We start from the raw sequence: 23,443 nt of genomic DNA, 5'->3' as shown, positions 1-23,443 counted from the left end.
TACAAATCTTTTTCTCAAATCTCCTTGTCACCAATATTCTAGTTATGTTCCTTTCATATCCCTGGTCATCCAACCAAAACATTTGACATACATTTACGAATCAGCATGTATCCATACTTCTGGCTGTCTTTCCTACCAAATTAAATCAATACTGAGATGAACTGCTAAAAGTACTGCCTCCTGGGAGGATGATTTTTTATTACTGTCTTTTAGGGGCAACCCAGAATAGCACTATACTGCTATAAGTATCTACTTTACAGGTATTGACAGCATTAATGTAGATGTATGTATAGACCAGGCTCTAATAGTGTCCCCTAGTTGTTACTCAATGGGTAAAGCATATGCTTAGCATACACCAGGCCATGGATTCAATCTTTAGTGCACATGCGCACACACAAACACACACACACACACACACACACACAACTGGAAATGGGGAATTCGCTATGGAGCCAGTATGCAGGCACATAGGGGAGAATGAGGCACTATTGCTGGAGTACGGACCATGGTCAGTTGCAACACTTGCTCATATAAGTTATTTATGTTTTTAAGAACTGACCAAATTCATTTGGCTTCTCATATTTCCATTTGGTAATGAAATGTAACTGTTCACGTACAATCTTATGACTTTTTTTTGGCCACATAATACCCAGTTGATAATGAATAACTCAGGTAGCATAGTAATAAGCTTCAAGAACTAATAGCTATACTAGTTAGTTAAAGAGCAATATGCCTGTCAGCCTAGACTATTGCAGAATCTTCTATTTTGGGCCCAACTTAAAACCAGAAGCTTTTCAGTTTGCTCTGTAAATGGGTCAGAATAGTATATTGAAATTAAATAAATGCCTTCTAAATACAAAGAGACCCGTATAGTATTATGCGTCACAATAAACAACAGAAGTGGTAACATGTTCTTCACTTTGAAAGAGATATCTTGATATGTTCCAGACCTCTGGAACCCTAGCAATTTCACTGAGGTGACAGAAACTTGACTTTTTTTGGTCAGATTTACTTTGTACAAACTGACCTGCATGTTTCTTACCAATATATCTAGAGTAATTGTTAATTCTCTGTTAGCAGCTCCAATTAATATGACACTATCGATGAAACTGACCAAGATGATTCCCTGTGGTGTATACATCTGATCAAGGCCCTTTCAGGAGTGCTGGAGAATTAACATAGTCCCAAAATAAGACAATCAACATATGTTACTAGCAAAAGGAAAACAAACTACTTTTAATGGTCTCTAAAAATATCTATAGCTACAAAAGCACTAGCCAGTGCAAAGGTTAGATACCAGGATCCAGGGTATATATGGATTTCTTTAGCAATGAAACCACATCTAGGATTGTAGCTGAAATTAAAATCACCACCTCATTAGGTTTTCAATCATTGTTATTCTCCAAGATCCATCTTTCTTCTCCACAGTTCCAATAGATAAGTTCAATGGAGTAATGGTAAGAATTACCACCCCTACGTCTTTTAAATCCATGATGTTATCCCTATAACCTGTTCCATCTCCACTGAAGCTATCTATCCATTAAGCAATAATTTCCCATTTCTGCCGCCTCTTATCCCTACACAACCACCATTCCACTGTCAATGATTTTGTTTACTCTAGGTGCCTCATATAAGTAGAATACAGTTTTATTCTTAGTTAGCTGATTTATTTCACTTAGCATAATGTTTTAAGGTTTAACTCATAGTATATGTCAGAATTTCCTTCCTTTTTTTTTTTTAATATGGACTCAATGCCTGTATTTGTTTATATGTGGTGCTAGGATCAAACCTAGTGCCTTACACTTGTGAGGCAACTGCTCTACCACTGAGCTACAACTCCTGCCCCAGACTTTCCTTCCTTTTCAAGCATAAAATATATTCCATTAAATCTGTATTTATTTATCTTTATTTATTCAGTAATGGACATTTAGTTTTCTTTCCCCTCTTGGCTATTGTGAATAATTCTCCTAGGTACAAAACTTTCTTTTGGCATGGGGGAAGGAGAGTGATATGCACACCTGACTTTGCTATTAACCCCAGTTCTGTTTTGGCTTGTTCCAGTGAATCCCAGAACCAGACGTTTCTTGTCCCCAGACATCAGGATTACTAAAACTATATACTCACTCCAGGGGACACAGAATCCAATTTACCCACCCCTCCCCTGACTTGGGCACCAGATTAACCTGCCAAAGGACTCCAGCAGCAAATGACCCACCAAATGGCCCATTCAAAATCTGTGGACAAGCTGAATGGGAAGGAGTTTCCTTGCTGAATCCAGTCCATAAAAGTTAAAAGAAATGGCTACTTGTTCACAAGTACAAACACCAACATAAGGCCATAGGATCTTACATACTCAGAGGGAAAATATCACCAAAGGCATAAAATAAGGCCTCAATAATTGACCTGAAGGAAATGGAAATATATAAACTGCCAGGAAAAAAACTCAAACTCATGGAAGTCGAGAGAAGTTTGGTGATTTCCCAGGGGCCAAAGAATGGGGGAAATGGGGAGATGTTGAGCAAAGGGGACAAAGTTTCAGTTATGCAAGACAAAAAAGTTTTAGAGATCTAAGATAGAGTTTGGTGCCTCTTGTTAATAATACTGAATTTTCTTTTCTTTTTTGTCTTTTTAATTTTAATTTTTTAATACAGGGAATTGACCCCAGAGGTGCTTAACCATTGAACCACATCCCCAATACGTGTGTGTGTGTGTGTGTGTGTGTGTGTGTACACAAATATATTATTTAGAGATAGGTTTCTTGCTGAATTACTTAGGACCTCACTAAGTTGCTGAGGCTGGCTTTGAACTCATCCTCCTAAGCTGCTGGGATTACAGGTGTGTGTCACCACACCCACCTAATAATACTGAATTTTATATTTTAAATTTACTAAAAGATTAAATTTTAAATATTCGCTCTACAAAAAAAGGTGATATGTGGTAATGACTGATAATTAGCTTGACTGCAATAAATACTTTATTTCACATATACCAAAACAGCACATTGCACAGTATAAATATATACTCTTTTTTTTTGGTACCAGGGATTGATCCCAGAGATACTTAACCACTGAACCACATCTACAGTCCTTTTTATATTTTATTAGAGACAGGGTCTCACTGAATTGCTTAGGGCCTTGCTAAGTTGCTGGAGCTGGTTTTGAATTTGTGATCCTCCTGCCTCAGCCTCCCAAGTAACTGGGATCACAGGCATGTACCACTGTGCCCAGTTTCCATTAAATCTTAATAAACCTTCATTTAAAAAAAAAAAAGAAATAAAGAAAGGCAAAAGAAATGCTAGGCCCACATATGTGAGGGTTCATTTCTGTTTTGAATATACAGATAATTGGGTTTTAGTAAGTTTTGAAATCAGGTAATGTAAATTCTCCAACTTTGTATTTTTTAAGATTGTTTTGGGTAATCAGGAGATCTTGAGTTCCATATAAACTTCAGGAGGGATTTTTCTGTTCCTGCAAAACACATCATTGAGATTTTTAAGAGGGCTTGCATTGAATCTGTAGATTGTTTTGAGTATACTCTAGAGATATTAAGTCTTCTAATCCATGAACATGGAATTTCTTTTTAGTTATTTACACCTTCTTTAATTTTTTTCAGTAATGATTTTAATATTCATTGTGCAAGTCTTTTATCTCCTTGATTAAGTTAATTACTATATTTTATTCTTTTTGATGCCCTTATAAATGGAATTGATTTTTCACTTCCTTTTCAGATTATTTATTGTTACTGTGTAAAAACACAACTGGTTTTTGTATGTTGACATTGTATTCTGATAATTTGCTAAATCTGTTTATTAGTTGTAACTTTTTATAAGTCTTTTTAAAAATGTAATAATTTAGGGTTTTCTCGTATGAGTTCATATCACATGCAAACAGAATGATTTTGTTTTTTCTTTAACTTGGATGCATTTTATTTATCTTGCCTAATTGATTTGGTTAAGACTTTCAATACTATGTTGTATAAAAAAGGCAAATTAGGCATTCTTGTCTTCTTTCTGCTCTTAGAGGAAAAATTTTCAGTCTTTTGCCATTAAGTATGATATTCACTGTGGTGTTTTCTTATATGGCTTTTGTTATATTAAAGTAGATTCCTTGCCCTTCAATGGAAGAATGGGTTAAAAAAATGTGGCATTTATATACAATGGAACATTACTCAGCACTAAAAAAATAACAAGATCATGGCATTTGCAGGGAAATGGATGGCATTAGAGCAGATTATGCTAAGTGAAGTTAGTCAATCCCAAAAAAACAAATGCTGAATGTCTTCTCTGATATAAGGGGGGGGGTAACTCAAAATGGGGTAGGGAGGAAGAGCATGAGAAGAAGATTACCTCTAGATAGGGAAGAGAGGTGGGTGGGAAAGGGAGGGAAAAGCAGAATGCATGGGAGATGGAAGGAGACCCTCATTGTTATACAAAATACATGTATGAAAATGTGAGAAAAAAAAAGAATTGTGTCACCTTAGATTGGGTAGAGAGAAGTGATGGGAGGGAAGGGGAGGGGAAGGGGGGAAAGGAAGGACAGTAGAATGAAATAGACATTATTATTGCTGTGTGTATATGCGTGACTGCATGACCAATGTGATTCTGCAACCTGTACACTCAGAAAAATGAGAAATTATATCCCATCTGATTCAAATGTATGATATGTCAAGGTCATTGTACTGTCATGTGTAACTAATTAAAACAAATAAAAAATTTTAAAAAAACACATAACTCTATCAGTGGAACAACAAAAATAAAGTAGATTCCTTTTTTTGTTTTATTTTCATAGTTTATTGTTTTTATTATGAAAAGGTATTAAAGATTATCAAATTATTTTTCTGCAATAATTGTGATTTTATATACATACACATACATACATACTCAGGTGCAGTCGACCACTGAGCCACATCCCTACCCCTATTTTGTATTTTATTTAGAGACAGAGTCTCACTGAGTTACTTAGTGCCTCACCATTACTGTGGCTGGCTTTGACCTTGTGATTCTCCTGTCTCAGCCTCCCCAGTGGCTGGGATTCCAGGTGTGCACCACTGGACCTAGTGAACATATATTTTTTTCATTATTCTTTTAGTGTGGTGTATTACGTTGATTTCCATACATTGAACCATCCTTGCATTCCAGGAATAAATCCCATTTGATCATGATATACAGTACTTTTAATACGCTGCCCAGTTCAGCTTATTTGTATCCTTTTGTTGAAGATTTTTACATCAGTATTTTAAAGAGATAAATATATATGTTGCATGTAGTATTGAGATAAAGTAATACATATAGGCAATCATGTCCAGGACTTGGAGATTTGCAATCTGAAGTACTTCTCCACTTGCATTCTCTGGCCTATTATTATGAGAAGCTGAAGACGGATATCCAGTGGGAGATGCCCAATTACTATAAGGTAAGCCACCACCTCAATGACAACATTTATGAATTGTAACACACCTAGTAGCTTGAATCAAATATTCTTAGCATAATGAGAATGTTTCTGCAGGTTCCTTTCTGTCAACTGAATCTCAAGCAAGATCACCTGGTCTGTGCTCTCCTCTATGCAGCAAGGAGGATTGTCAGAGTCTTTGGAAGGTGCATAGTCCTATATCCACCTTCATTTTAGAACTGTGACCTCTAGAATGGTGGGAAAGGAAACTCCTCTTGTTTTAAGACACCTAATTTGTAATTGTTTTAATCATCTTTTCAAAGTGTGACCAACAGAACTGACAAGAACAATTTTAGATAAGGTGAAGTGTATTTGGTGCTCATGATTTCAGAGGTCTCAGTCCATATAGGGTTGATTCCTTTGCTCTGGGCCTGAGGTAAAGCAGAATACCATGGGCGAAGTCCCTAGGGAAGAAAAGCAGCACAGAACAAGGCAATCAGAATTCTGCTCACCTCTAGATATCAAAACAGAGACACTGCGTCTGATAGAAGGAAAAGTTGGCTACGATCTACATATTGTGTGGTCGGGCTCCAAATTCCTTAATAGAACGCCCGTAGCCCAAGAGTTAATAACAAGAATAAACAAATGGGACCTACTTAAACTAAAAAGTTTTTTCTCAGCAAGAGAAACAGTAAAAGAGGTAAATAGAGAGCCTACATCCTGGGAACAAATTTTTACCCCTCACACCTCAGATAGAGCCCTAATATCCAGAATGTACAAAGAACTCAAAAAATTAAACAATAAGATAACAAATAATCCAATCAACAAATGGGCCAAGGACCTGAACAGACACTTCTCAGAGGAGGACATACAATCAATCCACAAGCACATGAGAAAATGCTCACCATCTCTAGCAATCAGAGAAATGCAAATCAAAACCACCCTAAGATACCATTTCACTCCTGTAAGATTGGCAGCCATTATGAAGTCAAACAACAATAAGTGTTGGCGAGGATGTGGGGAAAAGGGCACACTTGTTCACTGCTGGTGGGACTGCAAAATGGTGAGGCCAATTTGGAAAGCAGTATGGAGATTCCTGGGAAAGCTGGGAATGGATCCACCATTTGACCCAGCTATTGCCCTTCTTGGACTATTCCCTGAGGACCTTAAAAGAGCGCACTATACGGATACGGCCACATCAATGATTATAGCAGCACAATTCACAATAGCTAGACTGTGGAACCAACCTAGATGCCCTTCAATAGATGAGTGGATAAAAAAATTGTGGTAGCTATACACAATGGAGTATTATACAGCACTAAGAAACGACAAAATCATAGAATTTGCAGGGAAATGGATGGCATTAGAGCAGATTATGCTAAGTGAAGCTAGCCAAGCCCTAAAAAACAAATGTCAAATGTCTTCTTTGATATAAAGAGAGCAACTAAGAACAGAGCAGGGAGGAAGAGCATGAGGAAAAGACTAACAGTAAACTAAGACGAATGGGGAGAGAGAAAGGAAGAGAGAAGGGAAAACATATGGAAATGGTAGGAGACCTTCAGTGATACACAAAATTATAAGAGGTTATGAGGGGCAAGGGGGAGGGGGAAAAAGGGGAGAGAATTGAACAACAGCAGAGGAGGTAGAGAGGGAAGATGAGAGGGGAGGGGAGGGGAGGGGGGATAGTAGGGGATAGGAAAGGTAGCAGAATACAACAGTCACTAATATGCCATTATGTAAAAATGTGAGTATGTAACAGAAGTGAGTCTGCATTATGTATTTGGGGAGTTCAAAACCCAATTGAGTCAAATGTATGAAAGATGATATATCATGAGCTCTGTAATGTTTTGAACAATCAATAAAAAAAAAAGAACAACAACAAAAAAAAGAATTCTTCTCACCTGGGACAAAATAGAAATCTCAAAGACATGGCTCCAGTGACTTACCTCCTCCAGCCACACCCTACCTGACCATAGTTATCACCCAGTTAATCCATCAGAGGATTAATCCACTGATTAGATTAAGGCTCTCATTACCCAATCATTTCACCTCGGAATTTCTTGCCCTGTTTTATTAATGAACTTTTGGGGCTTACCTCATATATAAGTCATAACAGTAGTAATTTTTATTCAGTTCTTTTTGTTTGTTTGTTTAGGTTTTTTTTTTTCCTGTGGTGGTGGTGACAAGTTTTTACTGGGGATTGAACCCAAGGGTGCTTTACCACTGAGACATATCCCAAGCTCTTTTGTGTTTTTATTTTGAGACAGGGTTTCACTAAGTTCCTAAGGGTTTTGCTAAAATTAAAACTGGCCTTGAACTTATGATCCTCATTTCTCAACCTTTTTAGCTGCTGGGATTACAGATCTGTGCCACTGTACTTTGCTTCTATGCAGTCTTAAAAAACAATATAAATTTTGGTATCAAATGTGGGATGCTGATATAACAAATACCTAAACATATAGAATTGACTTTAGATTGGGTAACTAGTAGAAGCTGGGGGAATTTTGAAGTGAATATTAGAAACAACCTGGATTTTCATGATGAGACAATTAATAGACATATGGACATCAAAAGAAGTCATGCATATACGGTGTGTGTGTGTGTGTGTGTGTGTGTGTGTGTGTGTGTGTGTGGTTATGAACAGAATTTTTTTTTTATTTTGGTATCAGGAATTGAACCTAAGGGTGCTTAACCACTGATCAACATCCTCAGCCCTTTTTATTTTTTATTTTGAGACAGGCTCTCACTAAGTTGCTTAGGGCCTTGGTAAATTTCTGATGAGATCCTCCTGCCTCAACCTCCCAAGTCACTTGTGAAAAGAATATTTGCAAAAACTTGAATGTTAAAGGAACTTTTAGTGAGGACTCAGGAAGAAATAAGGAACATATTGAAAACTGAAAGACAAGTACTCTTTGTTATAAGTGGTAGAAAACTTGGCTGAATTCTGTTTTTATTATGGGCTTTAAAAAAAAACTTAGAAGTCATTAACTTGGATACTTAGCTGAGGAGATTTATAAGCAAAGTGTTGAAGGCACAGCCTTGTTTCTCTTAACTACTTACAGAAAAATGAGAGAGAATAGTTAAATTAAAGAATAAACCATTAAACAAAAAGGAGATAAAGAAGATAGGGTATGAACAAAAAGGAAGATAAAGTATGAGTGTCAAAATACAAGAAAATGGAGACTAGAAGAGAGGGGAAAACTAGAAACACAGTAGCAAAGATTGTTGCACATCTGATGTCAGATGTTAAGGAAAAGACTCTTTAAGAACCTTTAAGACTCTTTTCAGGTATCATATAAAGTAGAAAGGAAAAAAACCCTACATAAATTGCTGGTATAAATGTAAATTTGTACTATACTTTAAAAGTCTTTTTTTTTTCCTACTAAAGTTGGATATTTGGATACCCATGATCCATTAATTTTATTTTGAGGTATAAACCTAACAAAAGTTTGCACATATATGCACTAAGAAACACTAAAAAGAACATACAGAATAATTTATAATAGCCTGAAACCTGAAAAAGCTAAAATGTTAATAAAACATAAAATGAATAAATAAATTGTGGTACATTCACAAATGTGCTTCTGTAACTCAAGTGCCCTATGAAAGTAGACATGAGTGGTATTAATTGTAGGGACTCCCTCTAGGGAGGTTTCTTTCTTCTTCTGTGTGAACATGGGTGGTGCTTTTTTTTTTGGTACCAGGGATTGAACTCAGGGGAACTCAACCACTCAGCCACATCCCCAGCCCTATTTTGTAGTTTATTTAGAGACAGGGTCTCACTGAGTTGCTTTTGTTGAAGCTGGCTTTGAACTCATGATCCTCCTGACTCAGCCTCCCCCGCCACTGGGATTACAGGTGTGCATCACCGCACCCAGCTTGGTTGGTGCCTTTTATTTGTTTGTTTGTTTTATTTTGTTTATGCTATACTGGAGATGGAACCCAGGAGTGCTTAACACTGAGTATTTCAAGTTCTTTTTATTTTTTTACTTTGAGATAGGATCTCATTAGTGGCTAAGGCTGACCTCAGACTTGCAATCCTCTTGACACAGGCTCCTGATTCACTGGATTTACAGGCATGTGCTACCATGCTTGGTGTTTATAAAGAGTTTGCTTTATGATGGATGACCTTTTGACTTGTACATTTGTTTTTCACGTTTTTTTTTCTATTATATTTTCCAATAAATACAAAAAAACCTGAGTTGTGTACATGTAGAGCAATGTTAGAGCATTTTTTAATGATTTATCATTTAGAGATTTGATTGATTAAAAATAGCAAAAGATGTCATTTGTGCATTTTTTTTTTCTGAAAGCTTTCCCAACTTTTGAGTTGATGATATGAAACCTCATATATCTAACTAACACACAATATTGTTCACTTTATGATGTTGTTCTACTACTGTTTTCTACATCCATTTGCTTTGTTTGTTTGGGACTTACCCCTTGTGAAACACGGCTCCTAAGACTGCCACTCTGAAACTTTTTACTGAAAACATGATTAAATATCTCCGCTTATCTCAGAGATCTGTATACTATACAGCAATTATAGCAAATATTGGAGAACTCACTTTTCACTTTTATCCTTTTTCCCTACGAAATACTGATAGCATTTTGCATTATCATGTTAGTTAAAAACAAATTATGTTAAATAGACGAATGAACCATAAAAACATTATGCTTAGTGAAAGAATCCAGACACATAAAACTGCATATATTTATTCTATTTCTATGAAATATCTGGAATAGGAAATTCTACAGAGACAGAAATAGATTATGATTGCTTGGGTGTAGGTTTGGGAGGATGAGGATTAACTGCTAATGTGTGTGGGATTTCTTTTAGGAGTAAATGAATATTCTGAAATTAGATAGTGGTGATACAATTTTTGATACTAAACCCCACTATATTTTACACTAGAGATGGCTGAATTTTATAGTATGTAAATTGTATCTTAATGAAGCTGTTATAAAAACTAAGTTCTGAGCTAAGCAACTTTTTTAAAAAGTTAAAATTGTTATGTTTAGAGAAATGACTGACTGGCTAGAGACCAAAGATAGGATGAAAATTTAGTTTTCATGGTACTTTTTTGTGCATTTACAATTTTTGTACCATATATACATACTATCTATAGAAGGTTAGTTAATAAACTTAATAAAAAAATTTAATATTATTCATTTTATACATATGTGAATAGTTTTTACTCATGTAATACTAGAGTAGATCCATGCCATTTAAATACTATAAATAATTCTGTAGTAAGTATATTTAATACAATTTGAAAATGGTTGCTAAGTACAGTGGCACATACCTAAAAAACTAGCTACTTGGTAGGCTGAGGCAGGAGGATTGCCAATTCAAGGTCAGCTTGGGCAATTTAGTGAGACCTTGTCTCAAAATAAAATTTAAAAAAGGGCTGGGGATGTACTTTAATGGTAGAGTACTTGCCTAGAACACCATAGGACCTGAGTTCAAACACTAGTACAAACTCAAAACAAACAAACAAAAGGTGATCATCAATGAAGTCTTCATTAGGAAACTTTGAAATTATTTTAGAATATCTAGCTTTCCAAAGTTGAAGTTCAGAATTTTTACTTGAAACTAATTTTTATTTCTTTGTAGAGATACCTTTTCCACTCTGGGGACAATTAAGATTTTCTTGAAGTTCAGAAATTTCAGCACAAGCTTTTTCTACTTCATCAACATTGTTTTCTCTTGAATATCTCTGAAATACTAACTATAGCAAGATAAAATCAGCCATGGATTTTCTGCAAAGGATTTATGATCTCCTTAAGGGATTATAAATGACAGCTGTTTGGCCAGCGACTAGGCTCTTGGATTCCAAGTTAGCACTATTAGTTGAAGGGAAGAGACAACATAAAAGTTTTTTTTTGTGTGTGTGTTTTTAAGAAGTTGCATATCAGTCAATGTACAGTGCACTGGAAACAGAAACCATGTTTTCAAGCAGAAAATAATTTAATAACTGAAACGTGGTATCTATAAAATCAAAGGATGCCTAGAAAAGAAATTAGGGGAAATTTCTAGAAGTTTGACAGCAAGACTATATAATTGTATTTGCAAGTAAGTTGTCAGGAAGCTGATACTCTTATTGCTTTTGTGGCTGCCCATAATAAAGCCACCTGATACCCATGATACTTCTACTGGTAGCTCCATATTGGAGCTCATGCCTATTGGAGTTTGCTGCCATAACTGTAGGAAATGGGATACTCTTCAACTTTCAAATCTTAGAAATTCATGTTATTGGCAGAATCTAAATCACACCTACAATCCTATTTCTACAGGAGTCTGAGAAATGTAGTTTTTAATTTTTACAGAACCATTAGTGTAGACTAAGATGTGATATGAGTGAAAGTTGAGTGCACCAGGGTAGAATGTTTAGCACACTCTTCTTCCTTGTCTACTCAGCAGCTATACAAAGCCTTCCACACATAAATTTCCTCATAATAAAAATAACAAAAGTCATGCTACCACCAGCTTAGGGTCACTATTCCTAATATAAATGAAAAACTATCTCTTTCAGGGTCAGAATTTGTCCTGGTCCCTTGGAGCACACTGGGAACTGAACAGTTATAGGATGCAGGAAAAGGATGCAACAGAGATGGACATGAGGAACAATCAGTATACAAACTTGCCTAAAATCTCAACTTTGTGGGTTCTGATTCACTGACTTATTGGCTATATCAGTTCTATGATTTCATGAGATGAGATTCTTTTAGAGCAATGTTTCTCTGTAGAGGCGTGAATGGGTGGGCAGTGGCAGTGATTTTTCTTTCCAAAGGACATGTAGCAATGTCTGTATACATTTTTAGTTGTCACAAATTGGGCAAAGGCAAGCTGTTATTGGAATATAGTGGGTAGAGGCAAGAGAAGCTGGAATATCCTATAAAGCACAGGACAGCCTTCCACGAACAGATTATTTGGCCCCAAACACCCATATTATAAAAATTGAGAAATCTGTTTTTGAGCAATCGGAGAAACTCTTCAATTTTTGGGACAAGCCAAGAATTTAAAACTCTTTTGAGTTTTTCATTATTCTCAAAATTCTCAAAGGCTGTTAAAGCTGTTACCCCAGTCCAGCCCAGCCGGCCCATTTATTTCTCATTGCTTCTTTTTGTTCCCATACTTTTTATTGGCTCATTATAATTATACACAATAGGGGGATTTGTTATTAAATTTTGGTAAGTGCACAATGTAACAATATAATTTGGTCCATTTCCTTCTCCAGTATCTTACTTTCCCTCTGTTCTTCTCTCCTTCTCTTCCTTTCCTCTATTGTATGGATCTTCTTTCATAAGACTCCCCCTTCTCCCCTCCCCCCACCCTGCACTTTCTTTCTTTCTTTTTTTTTTTTTTACCTATTTTTTTTCCCTTTAGCTTCCACATATGAGAGAAAACATATGATCCTTGACTTTCTGAATTTGGCTTTATTTTGCCTAATATAATGGTCTCATTATACAATTTTACAATTTCACCCATTTTACAAATCATGTAATATCATTCTTCTTTATGGTTGAATTATTTCGCCTTTTGATTATTTTTCTTATTTTGCAGTACTAGAGAATGAATCTAGTGGCATTCTATCAATGAACTACATTATCCCTGGCCCCTTTTATTTTTTATTCTGAGACAAGGTCTCACTAAATTTTTGAGGCTGGCCTTGAACTTGTGATTCCACTGCCTCCGCATCCCAAGTGACTGGAATTTCAGGGGTGTGCCACTGTGCCTGGCCAATATCTCATATTCTACTGGTAATAGGGTCCTCTCTGAATTCAGATCCAAACCTTGTCAAAAAATACATCCCAAATTTCCAATGTTGAAATTTTATTTCTTTTTCTTTCTTTATTTTTTTTCAACATCTTTATGTACCAATCAGATACTCAGTTTCAATAGGTTCTCAGCCCTGTGCACTTGCACATATCCTTTCCTTGGTTTGGAACATCTGTCTCCTTTCCCTGCTTCTCTGACTAATTCAGATACTTTATGTCTGTAAATATAATTTTCTACAGGATGCTTTTCCTGAGTGCTTTCTCCAGTATTAGCATGTGTACTTTTTTTTTTTCGTAAGCTTTACACAATATACAGTAATTTACCTAACTAAATCTTCAACTTTACCTTAAGCTCTGGCAAAGAAAACACAATAACTATTGCAAAAGTTACATCCTATAAATTGCTCCATATAAGTATTTACTAAATATTGTTCGAGTTTAATATTACACAATTAAATTCCAGTTTTCTTTTTTGTTTTTAAATATTTTTTTAGTTGTAGGTGGACACACAGTATTTTTATTTTTATGTGGTGCTGAGGATCAAATCCAGTGCCTCACACTAGGCAAGTGCTTTACCACAGAGCTACAGCCCCCCAGAACAATTCTAATTTACTTTTGCAAAATAATTTAACATGTTTCTTTAAAGAATAAGCTCCACCACTGTATTATATGATTTGATTCCTGCAAATTTAGTCTTTTATAACACTGTATTTTGCATGCTACGAACATTGCCATTTAAAGTATATTTGAATGAACTGAATCACCTTCATCCAAACCTTTTTCTACCCTTGATATAGATATTTTAAAATAACTATTAAAACTGCTTCAAATTCTAACCTTTAATAACATTTAAAAACATGTTAACATGTTTGAGAATAAATGTGACATTTGAAATGGTTCAAAGACTGGTTGTACATATTGTCTTTATATTTTTGTGGGTTTAAACATTTACCTTGAAAAATAAATTTCCTAAGTGGATTCAAGACATTTATGTAGACATATATTCTAAGAAAATATACACTATACTTTTGAGAAGGAATTTTTCCCCTGCATGTATTCTTTCTTTTTTCTCTTAGCAAAGTTAAGTATTGAGTTTACTTTATGTGGAAATGATGGTCCACAGTTCAATATATATAATGAATATAATATAATTAAATAAATTTTTTTTCTCGGTTTGATTAATAATTTTCACAGCAGCAATTAAGCAAGGTCTCATGATTCTTGTGTTACCCTTTTGTAATAAATAATCTTTTGCACGTTCCAAGATACTCTTTATTGACGTAGCAGGTAGTGTAGCTGTATCACTTATGGTTTTTGGTAGAGGGTTAAGGCAGCAAACGTCTTTTTGTTCTAAGTTTACTCCAAATAAATCCTTAAATAACAAAGACCAGAAACAGGAGTTGGTCTCCTATGATTTGAATTGAGAGGCAAGACTAGGTTCAGGATGGGCGGGGCCTAGGGGCTATAGGCGGAGCCTTACGGAGTCTAAGCGTGCTCTCTTCTGTTCGGCACTACTCGGCTGGACTCGGCTCTTTTCGGCTCCTATACCCTGGGAGGGAGCGCGGCTGAGAGGACAGCGCACGCGCTCTCAGCTCCTGTTGGTCTCAGGGCCGCAGTTACCCTTGCGTTTTCACTTCCTTCTTCTCAGAGCTGTATCCGGGTCGTTGCTTTCCCTATTGTTTCAGGCAGTCTTTCTCAGACTGTGCAAGTTGTGGGTCTTTTGTTGCTTCTGGTGCAGGCTAATAAAGATTTTCTTTATTTTATTTTTTCTTCTGGTTTTAACCGGGGGAAGTTAACTCCCCAGAGCCACCGTGTTGGCCGCGCTGCCTGGGCCGGAGGGCGCCTCTGGCCGGGGAGCATCGTGGGAGGGGGCGCCAGTAGCGGGGGCCGGGCTAGAACTGGGGGGCGGGGGGCGGGAGTGAAGGTGGGGCTGCTCCTGGGAGCGTCCCTGTAAAATCGGCGCCGCCGATTTTAAGTGGCATCTTTCTGACTTGCCTCCGTCGCCCCAGTCCCCGACCTCGGCGTTAACTGGGCTCCTGTGGTCCCGCAGCCTCTCCCTAAGTATCCTCCTAACGACCACTTCACGGATTCCTTAGTAAGTGTATCCGAGGCCTCTGTGGGGAGAGAGACCCGTTTCAGCCCTTCTATCAGGGCTTTGGGAGAGCTGGGAGGGGGTGGGCGGGAACCGCTGGATCCTGGACGGTTCTTGGAAGCTACCCTCCCTAGTCCTTAGGAATGAACCCGACGTTTATTCCCTGGGCTTGGCGTTTTCTGTTGACTGTTACAGTATTTTAATGAGGAATTGCTAGTGAGTCGCAGAAACCTCTTTATAAGTAGTGTAAGGAGAGGGTCAGCTTGGATTTCGGCCGGCCTGAACTGGCGTTGGGCCGCACCCCGGGGCTGGAGATACTCATTTTAGCAGCTCACCTTAGTGGGCTGAAGCCCTCCGCAGCTCTCTTCCCCACTCCTACCTTTCCCTGACGCCAATTGCCCAGACGGTAGACAAAGATTCCCTGCACGAAGTTATCCTTATCTTCCCTCAACATCACAGCTCTCGCCCCTGTTTGGTGTGATGATGAATGACAATGTCATGTTTTTCTCTTAACAGTGGATCGCAGCTCCAAGAGGAGGCAGGTGAAGCCTTTGGCAGCTTCTCTCCTAGAAGCTCTTGATTATGATAGTTCAGATGACAGTGATTTTAAAGTTGGAGATGCTTCAGGTAAATGTTTCCTTTCTTTTTCCCTTTCCCAGCTTTCTAGAGTTGGACTTATTTTTAGACTTTTTAAAAAAAAACAATTTTTGATTAAATTGCGGATTTAAAGTGAAAGCACATAACTTAATTTATTTTGTCCATTTAATTTTCCACATTTCCCCAAGATCCTGTCAGTAGATCCTATCTTGCTTGTGTTTTCCTTAATACTTATACAAAGATAGTGAACAGGCAGGGAAGGACTTTTTCCAAGGGGCAAAAGCATTTCCATTTTTTCTACATCTAAAATATATGTATGTTTATTTTATTGACAGAGGAAAACGTCTAGAGATAAACAAAAGTAGAATAATACCATAAGAGTAATGCTGACGGTGAATAGCTCAGCACAGGGTTCTTTTCAACTCTCTTTGCTTGCTGTGAGGGGAGATTTGCTTTTTTCTGTTAGCTCTCTTATAAGAATAAAATTGACTAGATAGAAAACTGTTCTAAAAATTATAGCTGGACCTTGTGGAGTCTTCCTTTCAGAAATCTTTCTGGTATATGGGGCTGAGGCTGTGGCTCAGTGGTAGAGCGCTTGCCTAGCATGTGTGAGGCACTGGGTTTGATTCTCAGCACGAAGTTTATGTAAATGAATAAAATAAAGGTCTACACATCTAAAAAATATTAAAAAAAGAAATCTTTCAGGTATAAAGCATAAATTCTTGCTTGTTCATTATATTTAGTGATTTTAAAAACAAAATTTAAGAAGGTCATGTATTCATACTGTATAAGATTTGGAAAACAAAAGTATGCTTTTGTGCATTGTGTCGTGAAGTTTTGATAGAAGGAATTTTAGAAACAAAGTATTCTAAATGGAAGAGATTATAAAAGTTATTTGCAATCTGCCCCTTTTGATAGAAGTTTAGATAAAGTGAAAAATAAAAGTTATTTCAATTTCCCCCCATTTGACACTTTTTTTTTCTTTCCTTTTGTGGGCCTCTTAGATGCAAGGCAAGCACTTTCTCATTAAACTAAACACACGTTCAATCCCTTTAATAGTTTTTAGCTATCCTTCCAGAAAGTTTACTTTGCCTAGGCATATCTTGCTCCTTTCCAAAGAAGAAAAAATCTTAATTAAAATTTTTTTATTTTTTCTGCTAGGTATGACAAAAGGGATGAAATTAGGTTTTGTTGAGTTACATTGCTATGAATTACTTGGAATAGCATCAGCATTTGCATTGTGAGAACTTTTTGTTTGCATATCTAATTTAATTTTTATAATGATTCTGTGAAGGGTGAAGGAGGTATTATTTTATAGGTAACTGTTGTACTGAGTTTAAATAACATCTGAGGTCACTCAGGCAGTAAAGAATTGACTTCAGAATTTGCACTCTTTTCACTGTTTAGATCCCAAGAGTGGATAGATGTAATCTTGAACTAACAGCATTTGGATATCCTGGTTACTAATTGAGTTCACTCCCAACAATTAAAAGTTGTTAAGTTTATCTCTATTCACTTTTTTTTTCTTTTTTTTTTAAGAGAGAGTGAGAGAGGAGAGAGAGAGAGAATTTTTAATATTTATTTTTTAGTTCTCGGCAGACACAACATCTTTGTTGGTATGTGGTGCTGAGGATCAAACCCGGGCCGCACGCATGCCAGGCGAGCGCGCTACAGCTTGAGCCACATCCCCAGCCCTCTATTCACTTTTTAAAACTTTATCTCCCAATTAGTTGAATCTCTAATATTTAGTACTTTCAAAAAAAAAAAAAAAGGGAAAGTAGATAAAATCCAACTGTCTTCTCTTTGTGAAGCTCTTGACAGATAAAAATATTTCTGCTAGAGTATAGTTTTGCTTGTTAACCAGGTTGAAAACTGACAAAAATGATTAGCTCTCAGAAAGTTAGGACTTAGTCAATTCTTTGAATATTATTGTGGGATAAAGTCCAGAGCTTAAGTATTTCTTAATATTTCTGTGACAATAAATACTGATATTATAGATACTTTTTTCTTTTTGTTTATTGAAATGGAGTCTCTCTCAGGTATTATTTTTCTTTACAAGGGATGAAATAATCTTTATCAAACATAAACTTCTTTAGCAAAATAATTTGTGGTATCAAACTTAAGTAGATTTTCCTGACTTTGTTAAATCCTAATCATAGTTGAAGGGAAATATTATTTGTGAAACATGATAGGATGAGTTTTGTTAGGCTGATATATATATCTCCTAAAAGTGCTCATATATATCTTCTGTTCTTTCTTGTCACATAATACTAGTGTGTTGCACTCATGGTTCACCTTCCTACCTCCCTGGCTCCTGGGGAGTTTAAATTTGTGATCTAAGGACACAAATTTATCTATTTAGTTCTTCATATATTATTGTAAAAGGGAAATTAGTAGAAAATAATTTTGTTTAAAATAATTAATAGTCAACAGAAATTGAATTGTCTTTTCCCCTTTTGGTTTAGGTGCATTGACATTCCCCATAGCTGAGGTGATGTCTTACTCTAGATTACCGTTGCTTCCACTTCGATTCTTTTCTGTTCTCTTCCTGAGGTAGTTCATTTATTAGACTCTTATAACAAAAAAGACCCTAGATGTTTTGCACATGTCCAAGTTGTGGAATCCTAGCCCAACTTATAAATAGGAAATTAAATAAACTAGAAGTGGAGAGACAGTAGCTAATATTTGTCTGGCTAAGTCTTTTTTTTCATGACATTTAGAAATGACTTATTGAGTGAATTGCTGACTTCTTTAGACTTAATCTTAAAATGGTTAGATTGATTGGCTTCAGTTTTTACTAACTGTACTCTGCATCAATTTCTCCATATTTTCATCTTAAAATCTGAAATTCTGATTATAAAACTTTTTGTATTTCTTTTAGGCTTTAAGAATGAATATCAATATTGTGTACATATACAAATATGTAACAACAAATCCTATCCATGTGTCCAACTAAACTACACCAATCAAAAACGTGGGAAATAAAAGAATAAATATCAAAAATTCTAAAAGGTTACTAACATCCTTGAAGCTAAACATACTTTCACTCATGTGTTTCTCAGATGATAAAAAAAGGAAAAAAAAAACAACAGTTGCTATAGCATGATTTGCCAATAAGATTGGCAAGTGGTTATTGACAAAGTAAATAACATTTAAAATGAATTCATCTTAAAACAGGTAATATAGCCACCATAAGAACCATATGTAGAAATGTTAGGTGGAACCATATGAAATTCCCAGTTTTATAGATCTAATACAGTTACTATTGATGACTGATTTCATGCTTCAACTTAGTCAAAGTGGTTGTATTAGAGACTGGGGTCTAGGACTGGGGACAGGTATGAGACTGCTTATATTTATTTACTATATACATAGAGTGTTCTAAATGAAAGAAGACAAACTAGCAACAGCGTGTCCTGGCTTCCTCCTCCACCATTCACCCACCCAAAGTACTTTGCACACAGAGTAGAATGCTTAGCTTTCTTCCTTTTTTTTTTTTTTTTGATATGGGGATTGAATCCAGGGATGCTTTATCACTGTTCACATCTCCAGCCTTTTTTATTTCAAAACGTGATAGAATTTCACTAAGTTGCTGAGATCCTTGATAAGTTGCTTAGGCTGGCCTCAAATTTGTGATTCCTGCCTTAGCTCCCTGAGTCACTGGGATTTCAGGCATGAGCCACCATGCCTAGCTTAACTTTATTTCTTGATTCATGCTTAGTTTAGTTAGACTGTATTGACAGAAAATAATTTAACTATGAGAGTCAGACTGAGACTTGTATTTTGCTTTGTGTTATAGTTTGAATCAAGATATATTCATTGACCACCTGTAATTTGTTTAACACTTAGCTAGACATTATGGTGAATTCACAACAAAATAGTAATTCTATTAGAATAATCAAATAAAATAGTAGATGACACAAAGGATGATGATTGATTTGTGTAGTTCAGGTCTTTAAGAGGAAATGAGATTATTTTAGATGTAGAACAGTTTCACTGAGATAAAAGTTGTTCCATGAACTGAAAGAGAAGATTTAGATAGACAGCAGTCTTGGTGAAGGAAACATTAAATGTTAAAGATGTGGAGGTTTGGAAATGTCATTTTATGTTTATGGACAAAGACTGAGTAAAGGAACAGTAGGAGAGATAAACCCATAAAAGTCTCATGAGGTCATATTCAGACCTTATATACTATGAAGGTTTCTTAAACTTAGCCCTGTTGACATTTTGTGTTGGTTGATTCCTTATTATGGAGGCCTATCCTATACATTGTAGGATATTTGGCAGCATTGCTGTCCTTTACTAGATGAACACACACAATGTCTTCTCTACCTGTACCTGGCAACCATTGTCTCCAGTGGCACCAGACATTGGCAGATATCCTCTGGGGAAAAATTGTCCCCACTTCATAATCACTGGATTTGGTTTACCTTGAAAAGGTAAGATGACACAGCTGGAACTAGAGTCAGGAGTAAAGGATGAGCTGTATTAAGAGATAGACAGAACTAGTAAAAGATACCTCTAAGATGGTAATTCTGAATAAGTAATACATAGTGATCTGTTATCTATTATATATACTTATGATACTAATTCCTGTTGCAGTGTCTTGATGAATAGAATGAGGTTGATGAAATTGAATAAAAGGATTATTTATATTACAAAATTAAATCTCTGAATTGAAACGTAATGCTTTTAATTGTTTATATTTATTATGAGCAAAACTTAAGCATTGGTTGTAATGGTATTGATGATTGTCATTAGTTAAAATAATTTTAATTTTATTATTGAATATTATGAAGGGATTCTTGAAATTTCATTTATTAAATTCTGTTAAAATTCCTCAACGGTCTGTTAGTTGAAATAGCTATTCTTTGGAGAGATTCTGACGTGTATTTAAAAAAGGTTACTTTTTAGTTAACCAAATGGGAAATAGAATTTCAACTTAAAATTTTTTAAATGTGATGCAAAAAGTTTATTGTAGAATTGTAATTAACTCTGTCCTTATGCCTAAGTAGCTTTATTTGACATATCTGGCTCATTTCTCATTTCTTCACGCTATTATTTCTTTTTTTGGTGTAGGACATATTGGGATGATAGATTTGGAACATGTCATAGAGTCGTTCTTTGATTTTGTAGGAAATTTTTTCTTTTCACCCTCTAAAAATATAGGCAACCAAGGATCTTGTTTTCTTGCTATTACCCATCTGTGCTTATAAATACTGTTTATATCCATCCCTGAAGTGCATATGTACCAAAAAGAAGTGATGAGTAATCAGATGAAGAAGTTATTTTTCAGATATCAAAGAAAGATAAAATTTGATATATTTCTGATCCCTGCAGTTGGAGTATGAGTAATGTGTTATGTTTGGTGAATAAAGGGTTGGACATGCTACTGGGATTTCAGTCTATGGAGAAATTTCATATTCTTCTAATAATGTATTAAAAAATATAAAATATTATAAAAATTTTAATTTTTTTTGGTACTGGGATTGAACTCAGGGGCACTCGACCACTGAGCCACATCCTCAGCCCTATTTTGTGTTTTATTTAGAGACAGGGTCTCACTGAGTTGCTTAGTGCCTTTCTTTTGCTGAGGCTGGCTTTGAACTTGTGATCCTCCTGTTTGAACTTGTGATCCTCCTGCCTCAGCCTCTTGCTTCAGCCTCCTGAACTGCTGGGATTATAGGTGTGTGCCATTGCACCTGGCAAAAGTTTTAATTTTTTAAAAAAATTTTTTTATTACAAAACAAAAACAAAATCAAAGTGTATCAGTGTACCTCTACAGTAATTAAAAATTGGCATTGGCAATGGAAAAGAAAACAAATTCACAAAAATCCCTGACATTTTGTAACATTTAACAAGTAATAGCAAAGTTGGATTGGTCTCAGTTTTGATCAGGTACCCATACTTCTGTGCCAGTTAATCTTCACTTTTGTGTCTAACATTGGATTTTTTTTTTGCTGAAAAGACTTCTAGAAAATTGATCTAGAAGAATAGTACCTTTTCATGTTTGAATTTTCCTTAGTTAACATGCAAAAGAATTCCTTCTTTGCCTTTGAAGTATTTAGTCAACTCTAGTTATTATTTATTGGATAACAATTTAAAAACATCTAGAAGTTTTGGTTGTTTTTTATACCAGAGATGATTCTTCTTGGTAGATTGGGTTGAACTTTGTTAATTATTTGTAAAATTCTTGGACTGAATAGAAGTCACTTATTTGTTAGTGATATCAGGCCTATATTCTTTAAAATCCAAGAAACTAAAAAAATCCAAAAGTATTTACTAAATTTGGCACAACCTTATTTAATGGCAAAACAACAGATCATTTGGAGTATTTATTTCTCATATCCTACAGGTATTTATTCTCTGTGCCGGAGAAATATTGTAATTGATTATAGGACAATAACATAGACCTCATTGGGAGTATATGGTATGTATGCCATGCCACCCTTCTAAAATCTGCAAAATTCTGAAATTTGAAAGACATCTGGCTCTAAAGCTTTGAAATAGGGAATTGTTAATCTTCAAGGTATTGCTTGTTTATGATATTATATGCAAGATTGTTTAAGATGGGTGTTTTTCAGAATACTCCTGAGTAAGTTGTACATACTTACATGATAATCTTGAGATTGATATTGATTTCATAAGGTCAGTTAACATTTGTTGCTTTTTATTTTTTAATTTTTGAAGACATGTGTTTTAACTCATTATGGCCAGAAATGCATTTTACAATTTGAATTGTTTTCAATTTCGTGAGGGTTTTTTTTGTATGTATTTTTTATTTGTTCTAATTAGTTAAACGTGATAGTAGAATTCACTTTAACACATTATACATAAATGGAGTATTTGCAGGATATTTTTATCAGTCGTTTGTATAGTGCTTCTCAGGTGCTTTAGATACCAGATGCTAATTGCAGACAACTTCTTTCACCTTTAATGCCCAGTTAATTATAGAGACTAAGGCAAGTTGGGTTCATAGAAATTCAAATGGTGTGGAAATGCTGACTTTTTTCACTAATTCATCATTACTGTTTTCTTAGTTTTAGGAACAAACAATTCATTTTCCTTTGGTGTAAACTCTTTCTCCTCCTATTTCCCACTTCCTTTTATCGTTCCCTTTAAATATTTTATTTGATTGGGTGAAAAGAGGATTAGACAGTTATGAAGGAGTGCTGGACTGGGGACTTGGCTGCCCTAGGCAAGAATGGAAGAAACTTACTAGAAAGCTTATAGGTCTGTAAGAGCACTTTGTTGTTTACTACTTATCTTTTCAGTAACTATCATGATGGTTCATTTCTAGGATGGATTCATTTATTCATCAGTTACTTCCTTTCTAGGGCCTAGAAGTTTTGAAAGTTTAGGTGACTTCTTTTATTATTACAGATAGCATCTTAAAAAGCAGGAAAATTGATAATCTCTTTTTCAGTTTCCATTTTCTGTGCCATTGCTATTGTCTTGATCTGTGTACTTGATCTAAAATTGATTTGGTCTGTCAGGGATGTGATACAAGTTGACATATGCATATCTATGCTTATTTTGCTAAGTAATGGGAAAATAAGTGAAACAAAACTTTGGGGGATCACAT

At 35.6% G+C, this 23,443-nt stretch overlaps 1 protein-coding gene across 4 annotated transcripts in view; it reads left to right on the top strand.

The window, feature by feature from the left end:
- Window positions 1-15,067: 15,067 nt before the first annotated feature.
- The window catches only part of Phf14 (PHD finger protein 14), a 183,832-nt gene continuing 175,456 nt past the window's right edge, over window positions 15,068-23,443 (top strand). For 3 of the 4 annotated variants that reach the window (XR_013435277.1, XM_078040344.1, XM_078040345.1), the window contains exons 1-2: window positions 15,068-15,264; window positions 15,778-15,888. Coding sequence is in view for 3 of the 4 variants with exons in the window: in XM_078040344.1 (XP_077896470.1) it covers window position 15,264; window positions 15,778-15,888 (112 nt within the window). In the remaining variant the exon portion in view is untranslated. Of the gene's footprint in view, window positions 15,265-15,777; window positions 15,889-23,443 lie in introns of those variants that run through there. The other variant, XM_040291563.2, reaches the window with a different exon arrangement.

This window comes from Ictidomys tridecemlineatus, chromosome 2 (genome assembly GCF_052094955.1).
Source record: "Ictidomys tridecemlineatus isolate mIctTri1 chromosome 2, mIctTri1.hap1, whole genome shotgun sequence".
Classification (NCBI taxonomy): Eukaryota; Metazoa; Chordata; class Mammalia; order Rodentia; family Sciuridae; genus Ictidomys; species Ictidomys tridecemlineatus.
The sequence above is the reverse complement of the archived record's forward strand: the minus strand, read 5'-3'. Positions and strand labels throughout refer to the sequence as shown.